The 22,637-nt window shown below is 38.8% G+C and overlaps 1 protein-coding gene across 7 annotated transcripts in view; it reads right to left on the minus strand.

The window, feature by feature from the left end:
- Positions 1-364: 364 nt before the first annotated feature.
- The window catches only part of sobpa (sine oculis binding protein homolog (Drosophila) a), a 79,669-nt gene continuing 57,396 nt past the window's right edge, over positions 365-22,637 (minus strand). For all 7 annotated transcript variants that reach the window (XM_022685077.2, XM_007247527.4, XM_007247529.4 and 4 more), the window contains 2 exons: positions 10,467-12,552; positions 365-10,358 (listed from right to left, as the gene is read on the minus strand). In XM_022685077.2, the coding sequence (XP_022540798.2) occupies positions 10,486-12,552 (2,067 nt within the window). In that variant the 3' untranslated portion in view covers positions 365-10,358; positions 10,467-10,485. The remainder of the gene's footprint in view (positions 10,359-10,466; positions 12,553-22,637) is intronic.

The raw sequence follows: 22,637 nt of genomic DNA on the forward strand, positions 1-22,637 counted from the left end.
CAGGGGAGGGACAATGACATAAATACTTGGACCCAATTTGTCTATTTTCACTCACTTTTTTTTTATTTGTCCATGTTCTTACTTTTGTTGCCAGCAGTTTAGGAATTAATGGCTGTGTGTTGAGTTATTTTGAGGACACAGCAAATTTACACTCTTATACTAAATCTATACACTGACTGTTTTACACTGTATCAAAGTGTCATATCTACAGTGGTTCTCCATGAAAATATATATAATAAAATATTTACAGAAATAAGAGGTATGTACCCACTTTTAAGAGATACTCTATACTGGTTGTATCAATAAACCACAACTAAACAGACATAAAGTGCATGCTACTAAAATGAAAGAGCACTCGAAAAGATTGGTGTGTGCCTCTATTTATTCAGTTCACTGAGTAAAACAAATACTGTTACAAGACAAAAAATGGTACATTTTTAAAGCAATCTTGGCAACAAGTTTTATAACAATTTCATAATAAAAAGACAAGTTTATTGTTTTTTTTTTTTTTATTTCTCGCTGTTTCCTTCCTTAATTTAGAAAAGAAAAGAAATAGATGTAGGCATTTACGCCTCCTCTTCAGTGAGCGGGCTACCCTGTTCAAAGAGCCACTTTCTTTAATATTTGCAAATGCAAACACTTGTCATTAATAAATAATACTATAAAATGTTCTGCAAGTACAGAGAAATCACAATAGGGGCAGATTTACAGGGGTGTGTGTGTGTGTGATTGTGTTCAGGAGGGGATAGGGGTTGAGGGGTGGAGTGGGAGGGGTTAAGTGAAAGTAGGTGGATGAAGCAAAATACCAAGGATCATACAATCACAGAAAAGCATATATACATCAACACTAGCATTGTCTTTTCGTTTTTGTTGTTTGTTTTTTTTTTTGACAATTTTTGTCTGTTTTGTTTTTTACAAAGTGTGTAGTTTTGTTTACAGCAGGCGCTGGAGCACACGAGCAAGAGTTAAGGCAGCTTTTCACCTTTGAAAAGTTTCAACATTTAAAATGTTAGAAATTGCAGTTTTTTTTTTATTCTTTTCCCTTTCGATGAATCCCCCTCTCCCACAAGCGTCCGTCTCGTGCAGAGTGCAGTGAAGTAAGAATCAGTCTTTGCATAATCGAGTGTGTTGGGAATTCGTAGCTGCCCTGCGCAGACTGACCGCATGAAATGTGGCCTAACCAACGCCCAGGCCTGATTAATCAATACACTGCAGTCCAGTTCATCATCTTGCCTCATTAACATGCATGGTTTTCTTTATTCAGTGCACGGAATCACATGTAGGAGCAATTCCACAGATTTTTTTTTTTCCAAATTCTGCATTATTTAGAGGTTTGGAATGAGTTTGGTGTGAAATGCACTTTTTCAGAAACAGTGTACAGTGGAGGTGAATGGAAGGAGACGTCTTAAAAATTCATAATTTGCAATAAATTAAATCCAATAAAAAAGAAAATTCTAGTTTGACTGGAGTTCTTAGGCAAAAATCATATTATGATTACTTACTTTTTAGATTGTTCAAATGGATATTTAAATGCAAATTTAAACACATGCACAAAAAATGGCAAGCCATCAACTGTGCACCACACACACCATGATTTAAGGCATGTCAGTGTGTCTTTGCTGTTGTAATGGCGGGAAAAGTATGCAATGTGTGCCTTGAAATGCACAAAAGGCATGTAGCAATATATAATTCTTTATAATATATCCTTTCAGTACCTAAAATTTACCTGAACACACCTCATTTCGAGGCTGTCACTACTATTGGCGTCAATATATTCACAAGCACCGTTGCTATTTAAAAGATGCAGCCGCAAGGCGTTAAAATAGATGGTGGGTGGATGTAAGATACAGTAATAATGAGAAAGGTAGGGCACATGGTGTTCAACTATTTTTGTTTTTTAGTTTTTTCACTATTTTTCACTATTTTTCCATCAATAATATTACACGTGAAGCTCAACAGACATGTGTATGTTCACTAATGAGTTTGAATAGTAAATAAAATGACTGTATGTCTGTTTGGGGACAGAGGTCTAGTTCCCATCATCGCTAACCGTAATTATTTAACTAAAAAAACTAAAACTTGTAGAATTGAAAGTGAAAACATTGAATAATCTATACTAAATGATATTGTGCTTTTTGGCTTGTCTGCTGTGACTTTTAAATGTTCAGTGCTTAATAAATATTTTAAATGATAGTTTTATAATTGCTTTCTCCTTATAGATTAGGCTATTTAATTTATGTAGTAATCTAAACAGTGCCAAAATAATGAAAACCTGCAACCTGTTTGATTTTTACTGTTCATTCCTGTTTAATTTCAGTTTTGGCCAAAATGTCTATTTCAGTGCCTCTCTACTAATCACCACCACTGTATTTTTTCTGCAAGCTTTTCTATAATAAACCACATTTTCACACTCACTCAACCTGAATGATTTTACACTAGAGCCACTGAATAACACTGACTTTTGGAAAAAAATGGTGGAATTCCTCTTTAAGCAGACTTGCATACATGATCTCTTTATCCAGTTGAATTGTGATGGTTTTTGGTGGCACATATCAGTATTATATGTGTGTCTGTGCGACTGCGTCTGTGTGTGTGTGTGTTGCTGTATGTAGAGCATATGCCCTGCCATCTCTCTCTCTCTCTTTCGCTCTCTCTCTCTCTCTTTCTTTTTTGAATAGACTGCTACAAAATAAAACAAAAGGAAAAATAAGTGGTTTGGCGTGTTGGCAGCAAGAACGCATGACATGCTTTTGGCTTTTAAACACATTTGGAGTAAAGTAATTTGCTTAAGCCTGTGGCCTGCAGTCAGCCACTGTAATTCCTAAAAAAAAAAAGCATCAGTTTTTCGGCCCCTTGTGAACAAACAGAGAAATGTTGGCCACAAACATTTTGTAATCTGGTGTTGTCACACTTTTGGGACGGATTATCAGGACAATAGAAAGGGTATTCTGGCTTAAAACATATATAAATGTTAATTGCAATGTTTGAGATTATTATATAGGGTCAATAAAGGGTGACTGTGACAGTTTTTTCTTGCCATTAATTAAATCCTACGATTCTAATCAATTCTATTATAATGCTGAAGAAGATTTGATATTATGTGACATTCACCCTTAATTTACCCATAAAATCATATTCTGTAGCTCAGCACTGTTTTCCTGCAAATTTCTTATTTGTTTTATCCATCATTTTTTTTCCTTCTCCTTTTTTACAGCATTTATGCAAACATATACAGTACCATGCAAAAGTTTATAGAAAATAAAATCCGCATCTCCATAAAAGTTGTCAGCAGAGGGAAGCATTAAGTGCTGCTGTAAGATTTTCTGGGAGACAAAACACTGCACTGACTTTAGACTTGATAATAAAACACAGTGGATCAACACCAGCAGATGACAGACATGTCTCTCCAAACCATCACTGATCATCAGTAAATTTTACATTTCATTTGGAAATCAAGGAATCAGAGTCTGGAGGAAGAGTGGAGAGACGCACAGTCCAAACTGCTTGAGGTCTAGTGTGAAGTTTCTACAATCAGTGATATTTTGGAGAGACATGTCATCTGCTGGTGTTGATCCACTGTGTTTTATTATCAAGTCCAAAGTCAGTCTTGCCGAATTGGTCTTATATAATATTCCATTTTTTTATCAACAATAAAATAATTAAAAAACCACTTAAAATAGATCACTCTGTGTGTAATGCATCTGTAAAAAAATATGAGTTGAACTGAATTACTGAAATATAGTAACTTTTCAATGATATTTAATTTTGTTGGGAAATTGCATGGCAATGTCAGAGTTACCAAAATTTTACTCTCATGTACCTGGTTGTACTTTTTCTTTTTTGTGTTGCACATGAATTTAAGAACCAGTACGACCTGTTATAAGCATTCCCAGCTGGCCACTAACATAAGTAGACGTTAATTTGAGGTTGAATGGTGGTCATGATGTCAGATGACCAAAAATTTACCTCAGGATAATCTACTAATAATCTAATACTGTTCTGTGCCTGCAGGGATTTTATATGTACTGGTTGTTCATACAGGGATTATACCATACGCTTTGGGAAATTACATGGTAAATGTCAGAAAGTTGTAAATTCTTTTGTTCCTGGCTGTCCTCATTTCTTTAAAAGTTACAAGCACGTAAACGGACTGTATTATAATGTGTTAGCAATTTTTTTCTTATATTTTGGCAAGTGTACCCCTTTGTGTTTAAATAAAATGTCTTAAAATATATTTGTGTTGTAGTCATGTGGCAGCCTAGTTCCCATCACCACCACCACCACAGTAGCTGGTATTTTTCTCAACAATAAATCTCAATTCCACAGTTAACCCACACTCTGAGTGACTGTTCACATCTAAATTGTGACATTTTGGAAAACCAGTGGAATTTCCCTTTAAGCACACGTGAGTAAGTGAGTCCTTCATGCAGGTGAATGGTAGCGGCTTTTGGTTACTGTACTGTACTATCAAGGACGGCGTCGCAGGCCACGAAACGCACGCGCACACACACACACACTCACACACATTTTTTTTGCTGGTGTCATTGTCTTGTCTGTATGGAACCGCAGACACTACAACAGTGTTCAGTTTCAGTGCTATATCTGTCCGGCCCAGTCTGCTCAACTCCAGTTACAATAGCAAGGTCACGCATACACACATACACACACACACACACACACATACACACACAGTGGGTCATAAAAAATGACATTTCAGGTTCTCAGAGCCCTCAGTGTTATCTGAGAGGAGCTGAAGTGTTTGGGTGGGTCGGAGTCACCAGGAGGGAGAAATTGAGGGCTGACTGAGTGATCGGATCGGGCTGCTGATAACAAAAAAAAAATGCTTCAACTTAATCTCTATTTGCTGTGTCTGAAGCACATGACTGATGAGTCGCTGTCCGTCAACAAACACGAAAAAGCCATCAACTCGGAACACACTTAAGGACCATTTATGCTCAATGGTAAATACGGATACGGATACGGATAGATACAGATACAGACAGAGCCTCCTGCCTGTACTCTGCATTAAAATAGAATAAAAATAGACCGAACGGAGCAGTGCTACTGGAAATCATAGGGGCAGTTTAGCCAATTCTACCCCTATAAATCAGAAATAAACTGTAGTGTGATTTGGGGTGAAAAGTGTTTTATATTTTCTGTCTCTCTCTATTTTTTTTCTCTCTCTCTCTCTCTCTCCTTATATTCGCTTTGGATCAAACCAAACTACAAAACCCCACCCACACAGAAACCTCATTATTCTACTAAGCATGGAGAAAAGAGGCCAATCAGGATGCTCTATTTGCCACTCACTTTCTACATGTGTGTTCCAATCTTGTGTTGGCTCTCTTTCTCACCATTAAAATGTGGGAGACTCTCTGAACTTCCGTTGCATGTTTGCGTATTTGCTGCTGTCAGAAAACTTTGGCTTTGGTGCTAACTGATTCGAATCCTGGCCATGCAGCTCACCATCAGCTGCCAGAGCCCTGAGAGAGCACACTTTGCTTTGCTCTCTCTGGGTGGTTAGATGGCGCTCTTTCCCCTCATCACTCCTAGGGTGATGTCGCACAGCAGGAGGCGTTGCTGTGAGCTGATGTATTAGAACTGAGAGTCGCTGCGCTTTCCTCCGAGCATGCTGTGATGCTACTCGGCAATGATGTATCAGCAGCAGTTCAAAAAGAGGCGGAGTCTGACTTCACATGTATCAGAGGAAGCATGTGCTAGTCTTTACCGTCCTGGCATTGTGGCATCACTAGTGATGGGGATATACAGCTGAGTAGCAGCTGAATGGTTGGGACAATTGGCCTAGCTAAATTGGGGAGAAAAATGCAGATGCCACCAGTCACGATCATTACCACATTACTGCACTGTCCACTGTGGGTGGTAATGCCTTTTATGATGTATCCCCAGTACACATGTTATATGGTGGACTGAGAAAGATAAATGCCCACACAATTTCAGAAGTAGCAAAGTTCAATTCAGAAGGAAAACATAATTTAGATACACAATATAATCTAAATATTAAATATTAAAACTTTGGAGGGTGTACATACAGTTCTGGCAAAAATGAAGAGAACACTAAAGAGTTTGTGAATCAGTTTCTCTGATTTTGCTATTTATAGGTATATTTTTGTTGTAGAAACATTTTGTTGTAGAAATATTGTTTGTAGTTTATAGAATAAAACAACAATGTTGTTTTATTCTATAAACTACAAACAACATTTCTCCCAAATTCCAATTAAAATATTGTCACTTAGAACATTTATTTGCAAAGAAATGAAAAATATTCAAAACGTTTTAAGAGTTCTTCAATATTTGGTGGAGTAACCCTTGTTTTTAATCACAGTTTTCATGCATCTTGGCATGTTCTCCTCCACCAGTCTTGTACACTGCTTTTAGATAACTTTATGCCTTTACTCCTAGTGCAAAAATTCAAGCAGTTCAGTTTGGTTTGATGGCTTGTGATCATCCATCTCTGATTATATTCCAGAGGTTTTCAATTTGGTAAAACCAAATAAACTCTTTAATTTTAGGTGGTATTTTTTTCAGAGCTGTATATGCATATAGATGAAGCGTGAGATTGTGGAGGCTGTATAAGAGACTGTGTGTGTGTGTGTGTGTGTGTTTCTCTTGGCGGTCACATTCTCAGCAGGTCCCCTTTTTGGCTAGACAGCAGGTCAGCAGGCTCTGTCAAATCCGTCAGAATGAATGTGAACGAGGAATACAAGCTGACCGTGGTTCAGGCCGGCCTGAAAGTGATACTACGCTGCCTGTCAAATGTTTGGGAAATGGTAAACTTGCTTTTTCAATATGCTTTTAATAGAAATGAGCATGTTTTCTTTGCTGGTTTGAAAGTGTTTAAAACTTGATAAACAGAAAGCTGTTCAGATCTGACTGTTTAAAACTTGCTAGAAGAATGAACACCTGCCAAAAGCCCTACTTTGGGAATTATGCCACAGACCATGCATTGTTTCCACTGATTGTGATATTAGCACCATTTTCTCAGATGTTTAAAACACCTTTTATCAGTGGGGAACCCTCAGGGTCAACAGTTAAGACCCAACGAGTTCCAACAACACATGCCATTATCCTTGCTCTATTTAAACTGAAGGTACTTCAGGGAAAGTACTGTCAATTTTGAGTTTGAACCATACCTTCAGTATATGATATGGTGGGAGGAGACTGTTCAAGAAAGAGGAGAACTTTGAGAACTTGAGGCTCTAGTTCAGGGGCTTCTGCTTTGAGCTTGAAGGCCAGACCACCCAGCTAACAGAGAACGTTATAAGAACTTTTAGCTAATGTTTCAGAAACCTTCTGAAAATGTGACATAATGATGGATTTTATCAGAATGTTATTAGAAAGTTTCTCATATAACATTCCCAGCTAAACTAATTCTAAAATTATGGTAACAATCAAAGTATCATTTTTCTAAACTTTGACGAGTTTAATCTAGGACAATTCAAAATGGTCATGGGCACCAGTACTGTTGTGAAGACACAATCTTAATACTTAAATTTCTAATAGTCAATGGTTACTACTAGTTTTACCAAAAGTTTAGAAAAGAAAATGTAGTCTTTCTACTAAATAAGACACATCTATTTGTTGCAAACTAACCCTGAATTTTCATTGGAGACATTTTTATGTAATTTAAAAAGTAGCTTTGTTACACATTTCCCAAACCATCTGACAGGCAGTATACATTCTTTAGATCATATTGGGGACTGGGAAAGTTAAGGTTTCCCCACTATTTATGGTGTCAAAAACAGATTTTCTTTTTTAAAAGGTAGGTTTCATTTTGCAACAGAGAGACACACTGAACCAAACATGGAAATCGGAGGAGAATATACAGAGTAGCAAAAAAGAGAGGAGGGGAAAAAAGCCATCTGGAAGAAGAACACCGAGCTGTTTTCAGTTTTCAGGAAATCAAGCTCTTGGACGAATCTGAGACGGTCACTTTTCAACACAGGGGACGGAAAGTCTGGCCGACCGGCTAGAGGAAACGGCCGTTAGGGGACCACCCTGTCGTTTTTTGACACTCAAACAAGTTTTACGATTTCCCCAGCAGGTTCTCGCACCTTTCTGTGTACCCTTTTTTGACACCCATGTTTTTCTTTCCTAATGAATTGAGGAAAACGGAACGATCCAGAATGCTTCAGGTTGTTTTGGCAAGACGCGCTCATGTTCCCTCTCAGGCTTCGAGTTACACTCCCACGAGTTCTCGACTCCAGAGCGAGCTACAGACTGATATGTTGTGTGTTTAATTCTTAACACTGCTGGTTTGTTCCTCAGTTTTGCTATACTGTGAGTTTGTCATGTTGTTTAGGCTGCTCAGCTTCCTTCAAGCTCAGAGAAGTGCTCTTTCAGTGACAAGCTCCTGGCATTCATAGAGCTCCTGGCTCAGGCTTCGTTAAGACGTTTAGACAAGACGTCAGATCTGATCTGAGAAGGTATCTGATCTTTTTCTTGAAGTCTAAACAGTTGATTGTGATCAAACTGCATTTTTTCCATACAGATGCAGTCGTTTCTGCAAACAAGAGCATGTCCAAACCATTACAGATCTGTTCTATCTGTTCTATTTCTCCTTTGGCAAACTCTGTAAGCGATGGCAGGGCCACTGTTTTTAGCACCATGACGTGTTCAGCTAGCAAAAATATGATCAAGTTGGCAAATAAAATATGTTAGAATTGTTTAAATTAATGACAGCTGTGCTGAAGAAACGAAAGCTGCAGTAACCAACCACACTCCTGAAAAATCAAACTTCTTGAAGAGATTCATTTCCAAGCCTCATTGATCCCACTTGATCTAGATCATCAAAAGTATTGATCCACTTCAGAAGTATTAGATCTGGGTTAGATGTGAATACATGTCAATAAAGTAAAGGAAAAGGCAAGTTTTAGAACTGGCTTATCTAACAGATGATAAAATTTCAGGTTAATTAAGAGACTAACTGGACTGAATGACTATCAGAAGTTAGAGAGAATGTCATTAATTCATTCTTGGTTTGCTGGACATAAGGAATGTCATGTAATGCAACCAATGAAGTCAAAACCTTTTTGATGGTGTACAAAGTGTAAGAAATATCTCTGCATGCGTACAATGGGAAACTGTAGTGATTAATTGCATTTGTGGGTTTATGTTGGTAGAAGGATTGGGAGTTTCTCCTAACCAATAGCGTCAGAGAGGTTGACCATTTTGACAGTCCTTGTGAAAGTTGCTTCTGTGTCTCTACCCTGTCGTCCTTGAGTCATTTAGAGGGAGTGGATTTTCCATTGCACATCCGTCCATGCTGGCACCACCAACACCAATTGCAGGGGTGGCAGCAAACAGTCCATAAATATCGTTTTCCTTTAGTATCCCAACCTTTCTTCTTTCTTTTTTTTTGCCTTCTCTGTAATGTCCATGGTGTTCTTGTAGAAAGTCGGCTTCCCTAGTCTTTATCCTATCTTCCTGTAGTTTCGGTGGCCATGTCTGAAAAAGGGCTTAAAGAAGGCTTACTGTATATTTTGCTGGTGGTGCCAAAGAAAGGAAGAGAAAGAAACAAACTATAATAGGAGGAATGGAAACCAGAGAAAGAGCAAAAAAAAAACTGACCAGACTTGACCAGAGTGACTTTTCCTCATTACTTTCTCGGCGCGGTGTGGATCTTCGGTTCGGTTCTGCCTGAGAAGACAGCTCTCTCTCACAACTCATACTATCCTAACCAGACCTGTCTGAATTCTGACCAAACAAAAAAAAAACTTGTCTCTTTTAATCATTAAGGGGCTCATCTGCGAGGCAGGCCACAGTGCTTTATGTTATTTATTTATTTTTATTTTTTGATTGGGCAACATGTTTAAGGCCCGCCCCCCGGGGGCTTGCACAGGAGCAGGTCCTGTCAGTCATTCGTGGGCACATTTTCTGATTGGCAAGCAAAGCGAACCTCTTCATGATTGCATGATACCCACGTTTTGGCCCTTTTGCATCTATTTATGTACATTGCAGTCCTCAGCACCGCAGAGCTTCACCAGTCCTGTACGGGGAGACACCTCAGCACAGATGTGACGATACATTCCAGGATGAGGGGAAAGAATCGGGGACCTCCACAACCAGTGAAGAGCCAGAATAGGGTTTAAGTTCAACAGCCATTAAGACCCATACTCTGTTGCTCAGAGAGATTTATTCAGAGGGGGTCACTGTGTGGTCACCTTGTGAGGTGGTGAAAATTTGTTTGACGGGACGTGTTGTGTGTTTGTGAGTACAGAGCACGTTTAGATGATGCACAGGTGGGTGGGTAATCATATGTGGATGTGGGTGGATGTGGAAGGACTAATGGTATCTGCTGCAGTGCTGTGCTGCTTGTCCCTTTGGTGAGATGTACGCATCTGTAAGAGATAAAAAAGACATTCAGATATTTGGATTAGTCACACAAGCATTTTTTTATCATGACATTACCATGAAATTTCATGAAAAACACGGAAAAAGAGACTGACCTGAAAACTTTCTCACTCTTCACTTGTTCTGATTGCGAATGCGCAGGCACCTCCTCTTCAGCGGGGGCTCCAGCTCCGCTGCTCCCGCTGCTGCTAGAGGTGCAGTCAGGCCACATGGCAGGATGCCTGCCGTCTTCTCTGCTGGTTTGGGCACAGGCTGAATGACGCAGCCTGGTTTGGGCATAAGCGGCAGAGCGTAGGCGTGGTCTGCTCCGGACGCTGCGTCCTCCGCCTCTTGGGACTTCTCATCTCCTGTGACTCCAGGAGCATTGGTCTGCTCAGATAATGCTCTCTTACCTGCTGTGTCCCTCTCAATAGACATACAACTGTTTTCCTTCAGGTCCTCTCCTTCTGCTGGCTCGTTGCAGACTGTGGTTGCCCGGCGGCATGGTTCCACAAGGGGACGCTGTTCCAGAGGAGGGCTTCGGACTGTGGGCTCCAGTGGCTGCAAACCAGAGCCCCCGTTGACAATAACGTTACAAGGTGTGGCGGTTCCTAGCTCTGTTTTTGTTGTGAAGATGCTGGCTGTCTGAGTAGAAAGGGTGCATGTAACTGGTTGAGAGAGTGGAGGCGTGGCACTGCAGAAGGAAGGGTCAGCACACGGCAGCAACACATTGTCCAGTGGGCTATTAGGCTTGCTGTCTTTGTCTCTGTGCAAGTCCTCTACTGGCCCCGTGCTAACAGAGTCTCTTTCATTCGCTTCACATTCACTCAACTGTGGCACAGCATGCCCTGTGAGTGGAGTCAAGTCAGGCTCAGGCTTCACTTGCACGCATGGCACTGCCCGCTGGATGACCTGCTGCTGCCTTGAGCGACGATTTGTCGTTAAATCAATGATTCCATTTGCTGGTGTGTCTGTAGGCGATCCTGAATTTGATAAAGTGGAACTTCCACTTCCAGGGCTTTCTGTTTTAACGTTGAGATCCATCATGCTTGTCCGGCCCCGTTCTGTCTGACTGGACACTCCTGGTGAAAGCATGGACGAGCTTGAGGGACCCTGCTTATGAATTCGGCTTTCTGTTCCTCTGGGCAAATCAGGGGAGAAAGGCAAGTCCTGCGAGGAGCTGTGATCACCGGAAACTTCCGGAAGTGTCCCGTCATTCCCTGGTCGATCACCTGATGCCTTTGGGCCGACAGGGATGGGAATAGGGATGGGTATTGGCACCGGTAAGGGCACGATTACAGGATACGGCACTAAGAGCATTGGAGGGGGCACCAGGGGAGCAAGCGATGGCATGCCAAAGTTCATCATAGGTGGCATTGGAATGGGCCCAGCTGGCATGATGTTAACTGGAGGGAAGGGCAGTCCGGGAATGTGGGCACCCGGATGAGGAGGCATCATTCCAGGTGGGTTACCTGGCATTGTAGGCGTGGAGGAAGGATGAACATGGGGTGAGAGAAGGGGTCGGTGCATAGGGCTTGACGGTGGGCCCAAGGTCCTGGGAGGAGGAGGGGGTGGGCCGATGCCAGGTATCATGGGATTAGAGAGCGGGCTGTTGGGTCCGGGAGGCCGAAGGAATGGAGGGCGCATTTGCTGCATCATTTGGTGCTCCATAAAGAGGGGGAGCGGCATTGGACCACGAGGCGTCATCACCATGGGAGGACTGCCGGGTGGCATCCCAAGTGGTGGGTGGAGTCCAGGTCCAGGGGGTGGTGGAGGGGGATGTGGTAACGTCGGACTTCCATGAGGCCTCGGCGTGGGGATTTTCGCGGACGAAGAAGATGAAGAAGATGAACACGCGGTTCCGTGCTCGGAGGGTGATCCCGACGCTGACCCAGAGTGACCGGCTCCTGACGTGGCGCCCCCTGGTGAGGGAGGTTTGCGAGCCCGTAGTTCACTCAGAGGAGCGCTCCAAGACTCAGGGGTAAGGAGCTGCACCCCAGGGCTTCCCTCTGACTTACCCTCCCCAGCTTGATGAACAGGGTTACACAGAGCAGCTGGCAGGGCTGCCTGAGTCTCTTTGTAGAAGATGTCCATCTTGTACTGGTTCAGACACTTTGCACTGCAAAACTGCAGACGTCTCTCACCTGACCCAAAGTCTAGGTACTCCTTAGTGTGGCGAATGTGCTTGCACCAGTCACACACCTGGAATGCACACAAAACACAACACAGGACAATTATTTGCTTAAAATTGAACATTTGCCAGATCAGCAGTAATGAAAATAACTTTATGTTACTAAAAGAGCAAGCAAGGTTTTTTAATGGTGCCCATCTTATTTGAGATCTGTTTGCTTATTTTGTTCTATTATGTTATTTTAATGGTTATATGGTATGCCTGTCATTAAATTCAATAAGTAAGTAACAAGTGAGTTAAGTTTCTTAAGATCTTTAACTTCAACTTCTTGTGTCTGAATTCATGTGTCTCATCCATACAACACACCAAATGTATATTTTCATCATCAACTGTAGAGGACAATTCCTGACATTATTTTCTTTCTTTATCTCTCTCTCTCTCTCTCTGTCTCTCTCTCTCTCTCTCTGACTCACTCACTCGCTCCCTTCCTCCCATACACAAGCACATCCACAGTCAGTTCTTGTCACAGAGTCAGTTGCCCCTGGCAGAGCCACAGGGTCAAGCCAAGCAAGTCCCAACTAAAAGGTTTTCCCTTCAAGGAACAATTATGTGTGTGTGTGTCTGGTTACACACAAAACAAATAGGCAGTCTAGTTGTCTATTCAAGGTGATGCTAACAGAGGACGACAGGTACAACAAGTCTGAAAGGTATGAGTGTGGAACGGACGGATGGCGTGTGAAAGAAACCAAGTTCGGAAAAGTGTAGCAAATAAGGTAGAACTCTATAACTTTCTACATTTGTCCTGTCATTCTGTCATTTATCCCTCTGTCTGTCTGTCACTTGTTTCTTCGCGAGCTCTGGCTGACGAGCGCAGAGTGGCGGATTTGCCTCAGGCCCAGTGAGGTGATTACCGAAAGGGAGTCTCACAGGATGTAATGAGGGGATTAATCAGCTGTCACTACTGTCAATGACAGACATTCATCACACACACACACACAGGCATTTTCTCTCTGCGCATTCGCTCGCCACTTCCTAACACACACATATATAAACAAACTGCAATCTTATGCCTCTCTTATATCACAGCACCACCATGGTTTCTCCCTGGTGGTCCTCCTGCCAAGCTGGTTCATCCTGACATCATCCACTACTGCAGTAATAGACTGCGTAATCTAATGGCATCTTATTTATCTTTGCATTCAAACCCCATTACTTAATATTATGAAAATTAACAAACTTAAATATCATACCAATGTAGTCCAGCTAAATCTGTGTCTTGCCTGAAAAGCCAACTAAGCTACCCATCATTGTCCAAGAGCCAAAAAACACTTTCTAAAGCCCTATCTGGACAGGATTTGTTTCTCAGGGGGTCCACATGTTTATTTTCTCTTTTATGGGGGGTCCTCTGTGATTTAATTCCCAACCAGAATGACTATGTATGTGTTTTTTCAGACCTCCTCTGAAAAATTAAAGGCTGAATTACCTACCGTTTTTTTTTTTTTTTTTTTTTTACTGAACCTGTCCAGATCCACATGTCTCACATGTCCACATCCTCATGAGTTTCGTCACCTCACGTTTAATAAAATAGCTTTTTGTCCTCTGCCATGCACCGTAATTACACTTTGGGTGCACGTTTCCACAGAGATTTACGTAAAAACAACAGCAAGTGGAAATAGGGCACTACTTTTATTATGTCACGTGACCGAGAAAGCCTAAAAACTTTTTTTATAGAGGTCTGGAGGCCGGATGAGTTTTAGCACTGAGTAGAAGTGTGAAATATTTTTCACAGACGTCCCCCTGAGACACTAATCTCATCCGGATAGTGCTTTAATAATGATTAATAGTATACCTCCACAATTTTAATTCATATAAGACACATGAAATTGTGTGGATGTTTTTCAACCAGTGGAATGTAGCCTAGCATCTAGGATCTAGTTGAGACCACTATGGTCAGCCCATCACTTCTCCCTCAAACAATTTCTTATTTTACACTTCACAATGAAAAAAATGAAATCATGTCGCCCTCTATGTTTCCTTAGTGTATTGCAATCTGTCAGACTGATGAAAGTATGATATAAACGGTATAGAACAGTGTTTTTTTAAATCCCAGATCCAGGAGAGAATCAATCAAGCACAAATTGATGCCCACCAGGACAGGAGGTGGAAACGTCCAAATAAGTTTGGTCTCCTTATTGCTGTGATCCAATCTGTCTAATCTCCAACTCAAAGGTTCAAAAACCTCCTCTTGATGGCGACTGGTTGTAATTCTATTCTTGTCTGTTCTGAAACCACCTGACATCAATCAGTCCTAATCTCTGCATTATTTAATCTAAAATCTGCTCTGAACTTCAGCTGGTCCTAATCTCTACCATAATTATTCGGAGACCTCCTCCTTACTGTAAGTGGTCCTAATCACCATGCCTTGTTTGTTCTGAGCTTGTTCTACTAACTCACCCTCACTGGGATTAGATAGATAGATAGATAGATATTTTATTATGAGCAGCAGAAGAAGAAGATATACAATACAGCTACTCAAAAAGGAGTGGGAAGAAGAAAACTTATTTAAACCCACCCCTTTCTTCAAAATTAACATAACTTACATAGCTTACATAGCCACTTCCCATCAACTTACATTAGATGAAACTTAACAACAGAGAAAATTAAATTTACAAATACTTAGAATCCTCTAACCTAGATACCAACAGCGATAGTAAAGAAGGTTCTAATACTATACACAAGCAGCCCTCATACCAACAGTGGTAAGAGGGCAACCATACTAGTTACGGTAACAAAGAGAAAAAAGAGAAAAAATAAAATAACAAAACAAACATACAAGCACATACCAACAGTGATAAGAGAACAACAAAACATGCAATGGTAAGGAAAGAAAACAATCATAATAAACAAATACCCACATTTTTTTTTTTTTTTTTTTTTAAGTCCCAATCACTCTATACTGATCCCAAACCATCTTTTTATAATGTAACTTAAATTTATGAATACTTTGGCATTGCTTGTGTTTGGAGTCCAGGCTATTCCATAATTTAACTCCACATACAGACACACAAAATTTTTTTCTGGTAGTTCTAGCTTTACATGATGAAAACTTAGCAAAACCTCTAAGATTATGAGCACACTCTTTAACTATGAAAAACTTCTGAATATTACTTGGTAATAAGTTGTTAAACGCCTTGAATAAAATCTGAACTGTGTAATAGTTTACGATGTCATGAATCTTAAGTAATTTTGATTGAATAAAAAGATTATTACTATGCTCTAAAAATCCAACTTTGTGTATAATTCTCATTGCTCGTTTTTGTAATTTAAATAGTGTTTGTATTGTACATTGATAATTGTTGCCCCATACTTCCGCACAATATGATAAGTATGGGAGAACTAGAGAACAATATAATATACGGAGTGCTTTGTGATCGAGAAATTGCTTTACTTTGTTCATAATAGAGAGGCTTTTGGAAATTTTTGTTTTTATGTGTCTGATGTGGGCTTTCCATGTTAATTTACTGTCTATTATTACTCCTAAAAATTTGTTTTCAGTTACAGTTCCAATTGGGGCACCATCTATGCTTATTTGAAATACAGAATTAATCTTATCATTACCAAATATCATTGCTTTTGTTTTAATTAAATTTAAAGATAACTTGTTTCTGTCCATCCATTCTTTTATTTTACTTAATTCATAATTTACAGTATTTATGAGTTCATTATGATTGTCACTGCTATAAAAAATATTAGTATCATCCGCAAATAATATTAGTTTTAGTGATTTTGATACATTGAAAATATCATTTATATACATGTTAAACAATTTTGGGCCCAACACGGCCCCCTGGGGGACACCACAAGCGATGCCAAGATATTCAGATGTATAATTACCCATTTTCACATATTGAACCCTTTCTGTAAGATAACTCTCTATCCAGTTACCTGCTACTCCTCTAATTCCATATTTCTCTACTTTTTTTAATAATATTGAATGGTCTATAGTATCAAATGCCTTTTTGAGGTCCATGAATATTCCAACTGCATATCTTTTCCTGTCCAATGCATTTGTAATTTCTTCTATTGCCTCAATAATAGCCATTGATGTAGTTCTTTTGGCTCTGAAGCCATATTGACCTTCATTTATTAACTCAAATTTTTCAATAAATTTTTCTAAACGAGAATCAAACAATTTTTCTAAAATTTTTGAAAATTGCGGAAGTAAAGAAATAGGTCTATAATTAGTAAAAATATATTTATTGTCGTTTTTGTAGATTGGTACAACTTTTGCAACTTTCATTTTTTTCGGAACACATCCAGTTTGGAAAGACAGATTACAAATATAGGTCAGAGGTTTTGAAATGTTATTTATAACTTTTTTAACTAATACCATATCTATATCATGACAATCTGTAGATATTTTACTTTTACATTGGTTAACAATATTTTTTACTTCATGTTCATCTGTTGCAGAAAGAAAGATTGAGTTTAAATTTCCTTTTATAGTTTCATTGGACTGATGATGTCCTAAACTTGGGATATCAGCAGCCAAGTCTGGGCCAACATTGACAAAAAATTTATTAAACCCATTTACTATATTGTTCATATTGAAATCATAAACATTTTTATCAACAAAATGATCTGGATACTTAGTTTTTGAAGCTCCTGGTTTAATTAAACTATTCAGAATATTCCAAGTTTCCTTAATATTATTTTTATTGTTTTGTAAAATTTCATTAAAGTACAATTTTTTACTTGTTCGAATGATTTCTGTTAGCTTATTTTTGTATACTTTATATCTTTTTTCATCCACATACGATTTTGTCTTTATAAATTTTTTATATAGGTTATTTTTCTTTTTACAAGCATTTAATATTCCTTTGGTTAGCCAAGGACATTTATTGTATTTATTGTTTTTACGATATTCTTTAAGTGGACAATGTTTATTATATAAAGAACAAAAAATCTCCAAGAAATCATTATATGCCTTATTTACATCTGTCTCTCTATAAACTGAGTTCCAATTTTGCATGCTTAAACTACTATTAAAGGCTTTTATTGTTTCTTCTGTTCTTATTCGTTTGTAAACTACTTCTTTATCCTGTTTAGTGTTTTTATAGTCACAGTCGAAAATAGTAAAAACAGGTAAATGGATTGGTTTGGTTCTAATCACCTCCTCATTTCTGTTGAGACTGTGAATGATCCTAACCATTGCTTGGTTTGTTCTGAGACCTCCCCCCACATTAGGATTGATTCTAACCATTATCTGGTTATTTGGACACTTCCTCCGATTCCAACTGGTCCTAATTACTTCCTTGTTGGTTCTAAGACCTCTCCCCTGATTGTTATTTGTCCTTATCAACTCCTCACTTGTTCTGTTCTATATTGTGATTGGCTTTAATCACTGCCTAGTTTGTTTGGAGACACCCACCCTGACGGCGATTGGTCTTTATCACATTTCCTCATTTGTTCTGAAACCTTTCCATGAGCGATTGGTGATTGGTCCTAATCATCCACTTAGTTGTTCTGAGACCTTAGCCTGAATGTGATTGTTTTTTGTTACCTCCTAATATGGTCTGAGACATCCCTCCTGTCTGTGATTGGTCCTAATCACCTTTTCATTTGTTCTGAACATCCCTTGTACTGATTCTGATAATTGATTTGAACTACTGATTTTTTGGAACCGAGACACCATCTCTGACTGCAGCAGGTCTTTATCACCTCCTAATTTGTTCTGAGAACGTCCCCTATCTGTCATTGGTTCTTTTCCCATCTTTCTTTGTTCTGAGACCTCCTCTGACTGTGACTGGTCTTAAACACTGCCTGAGGTGTTTGGAAGAACTCCACTAGATTCCAATTGATTTTAATTGGTGTCTTTTTTCTGTTCTGTGTCCACTTAGCTGTGATTGGTCTTTATCACTTCCTCATTCGTTATCATACCTCCCCTGACTGTGATTGGCCGTAATCAGCACTGCCTTGTTGGGTCTGAGACCTCCCCTTAACTAAAAGTGGTATATATCTTATTTGTTATTTTATTTGTTATAAAAACTACCCCTTTCCATCATTGGTTCCCATCCTCTTCTTGTTTGTTACAAGAACTCCCCTAGACTCCCAATTGGTGCAAATTACTACTTTTTTGGCCCCAAGACCTCCACCTGACTGTGATTGGTCTTTATCACCTCCTCATTTGTTCTGAACCTGCACTGTGATTGGTTCTTATCACCTCCTAATTTGTTCTGAGACCTCCCCAGACTCCAATTGGTCCTAATTACTGCCTTTTCGGGTATGAGACCTCCCATTGACTGTGACTGGTTCTTATCACCTCATAATTTGTTCTGAGAAAGCCCCCTATCTGTCAGTGGTTCATTTACCCTCCTTCTTTGTTCCAAGACCTTCCACAGACTCCCGATTGGTCCTAATTACTGCCTTTTTGGCCCCAAGATCTCCCCCTGACTGTGATTGGATCTCTTCACTATCTGGATTGTTCTGAAATGTCCTCCTGACAGTAACTGGTCCTAATCACATTAATGTTACTTGTTATAGAGGTGCCACCACCAACAGTGTTTTTGGTGGTAATTAGATTGTGAGGAGCTCTTTAATCACTGAAGTGTGGTTTTGGTCATTCTCACCTAGTTCTCACCCAGTTCACACACAGACACACACACACTTAGCGACACTGTGTTGCAGGTCTCAGTGTGTGCGTATGGTAAATTATACATGGACGCTAATTTCCCCCGGTTTAAACTCAGCACAGATGGAGAGCACTTAACCAGCCCGCACTGTGAGCGGGAAATTTCACTGCACATTACACTAATGCACTTCCTCTCTCACCATCCATCCATCTCTCTCTCTCCTAATCATCGCTCCTTAAGCTTCTGCTACGTTCATGTATTATTCCATCCTTTTCTCTCACGACATCTTTGATTTCTGTCCTATTTTCAGTCTTTACCTCTTTTCTACCTCGTGCTTTTCTTTCTTTCTCTTCTGTCTCTCATTTATTTCTCTTTGTTTCTCTGTCTAAATGTACCTTTATCAACATTTTTTTTATGTTCTTCTATCTATGTGCATATCTCCCTCTTTTTTCTGTGTTCTTCTTTTTCTCAATTTGCTTCTCTCTCTGTCTCTTTTTTCTCTTTTATCTCTTTGTTTCTCTCACTTCTCATCTCATTCTTCACCTCTATCTGCCTAAATCTTTCTCACATTTTTCTCTCTTTCTGACTTCCTTTGCCTCTTTCACACTCTTTATCTCTCTCTCTCTCTCTCTCTCTCTCTCTTTTCACCCTTATTTTATCTCTTTGTTACCTCCTTTTTTGCTTTGACAATTTGCCTGTCAGTTGTTTCCCTCTTTACCCCTCTCTTTTCTTCATTTTTCTTTCCCACCTCTTTTCAATCTCTTCTATTTAATTACCTGTCTTTCTCTTCAAGCTTTTATCTATATCTGTCTCTTCTATCTCTCCATCTCTTTCTCCATCTTTACCTCGCTTTCTTTCTCTAATTCTTTTTCTCTCTTGCTCACTTTTTCTCTTGCTCACTTAACCTCTCATTTGTTTCCCTCTTTACTTCTCACTCTGTCTCTTCTTATTTTTTACCTGTCTCTTCTATCTTTTGATCTCTCTTTCTATTTATCTTTCTCCTCTGTCTCTTTTACTTCCTTTAGCTCATAGGTATTTGCCTCTCTCTGTCTGTCTCTCTCTTACTCACTCTCGCTCTTAGCGTGGACATAATTACTGTCATTTTTTTCTGCTGATAGTCGTGACAGTAGTGCGACTGTTCGCAGACTCTCTCTTGCTCGCGCTTTTTCTGTAATTACCTCGCTAACTTGTGGCCGCGGGCTGAACATTAGCGCCCTGCGTTATATCTCAACCTCTCTCTCTCTCTCTCTCTCTCTCTCTCTCTCTCACCACCTTCACTTCTGACCCCAACAGTCTGCCCACCAACACGTACACATAAACACACATACAGTACACACATACAGTACACACAAACACACAGTCTGATGCAGTGCAGAATGACAATGTTGAAACAAAACATGAAAAAAGTGGAATGTCTTCATTAGCTAAAGAAAGCTCTGCAAATCAGAGACAATTAAATGAAAAATCGAGTTTACACAGTCATGTTACCCCAAATTAGCTAAGATGTGTTTGTTTACTTCATTAGTTTCTACACTGGAGCTCAATGCTAAAGTAGTTGTAGCAAATTTGGTTAGCATGGAGCTAACTGCATGCCAAAAACAGTACAAACTCTCCTTAAAGTGTTTAAAGTGATTTATAATATCTTATAATCTCTAATAATCTCTAACAATGTACTGTAGTCTAACTGCACATTTATAATAAAACATACAATATAATCTCTATTAATCTCTAGAGTTCACACAATGCTAATGAGTACTTTCAATGACTTGTTGGCTACATTGGCCACATTGTAGCGCCTAAGCAAACAAAACTATGGAGCCAAAATGTCTTGGCTGGAAAACACTTGGACTACTGTATTGTAAAATACTGATTTAGTATAAAACAACTAATATATTGTGTGTAAATATAGTACATAGGGTAAAATATTATAATGCGTAATATAAAGCTCTGGGAAAAAAATAAAGAGATCACTTTAGTTTCACTTCAGAATCAGTTTCTCTGATTTTGCTTTTTATAGGTTTATGTTTGAGCAAAATTAACATTGTTGTTTTATTCTATAAACTACAGACATTTCGCCCAAATTAAAAAAATATATAATAATAAAAAATAGTCATTTAGAGCATTTATTAGCAGAAAATGAGAAATGACTGAAGCAACAAAAAAGATGCAGAGCTTTCAGACTTCAAATAATGCAAAGAAAGCAAAAAAAAAAGATAATTTCAGATATCAATATTTAATCACAGTTTTAATGTATCTTGGCATGTTCTCCTCCACCAGTCTTACACACTGCTTTTGGATAATCTTATGCCTTTACTCCTGGTGAAAAAAGTTCAAGCAATTCAGCTTGGTTTGATGACTTGTGATCAAAATAATCAAAGAAACTCATTTTAAGTGGTCTCTTAATTTTTTCCAGAGCTATATATTATATATTGTCCAAATAAAGTACCTATAGTATGATGAATAGAGATACAGTACAATATTACATATTATTTGCACAGATGTTTAGTGTAATAATATAGCAGGTAATTAGTAATGCAATAATATAGTACATGATGTTTAGTGTAATAATATAGCAGGTAATTAGTAATGCAATAATATAGTACATGATGTTTAGTGTAATAATATAGCAGGTAATTAGTAATGCAATAATATAGTACATGATGTTTAGTGTAATAATATAGCAGGTAATTAGTAATGCAATAATATAGTACATGGTGTTTAGTGTAATAATATACTAAAACATTCAATACAATCTCTAGTAATCTTTAGAGTTCACACAATGCTAATTAGCATATTCAATTACCTGTTGGGTACATTAGCCACATTGTAGCACCAATGTAAAACTATGAAGCAAAACTGTCTTGGCTGAACTACATTTGAGTCACAACAACTGGGTAAATTAGATTTTTCAGATAATTCCTAACTAAAATCACATTCACATGCCTTTCTATGACAGACAGCTATGAGCATATGCTATAAGCTTGTGTCTCAAATCAGGTACTAGCCACTGCTAGTACAATTTTTAATAAGCAATGATATATATGACATATAGGTGTAGGTAGGTAATACACATAAACACATAAGAGTTATACATATATATTAACCATAACATTGATACACTGAACATTTCACAAGATTTCTCACTTAAATATAGAAATACGTTAAATAAATTTAATGAGATATACAGTAATAATATCAAATGTGTTTTACTACATTGTAAATGAATACTGAAGTCATCCAGACTTTGAAGGAACACATAAGGAATCATATAGTAACTTAAAAGTGTTAAACAAACCAAAATACTCTGTGAAGAAGCATTTAGGTGCTCTTATCTGGGGAGCTGTTAACCTGCAGTTTCTGAGGCTGATAACTCTGATTAGCTTGTCCTGCAAAACAGAGGTAACTCTTGCTTCTCCTTTCCTGTAGTGGCCCTGATGAGAGCCAGTTTCATCATAATGTTTTGATGGTCTTTGTGACTCCAATTGAGGATGCTTTCAAAGTTCTTTGGATTGTTTTTTTGGATT

This window comes from Astyanax mexicanus, chromosome 7 (assembly GCF_023375975.1).
Source record: "Astyanax mexicanus isolate ESR-SI-001 chromosome 7, AstMex3_surface, whole genome shotgun sequence".
Classification (NCBI taxonomy): domain Eukaryota; kingdom Metazoa; phylum Chordata; class Actinopteri; order Characiformes; family Acestrorhamphidae; genus Astyanax; species Astyanax mexicanus.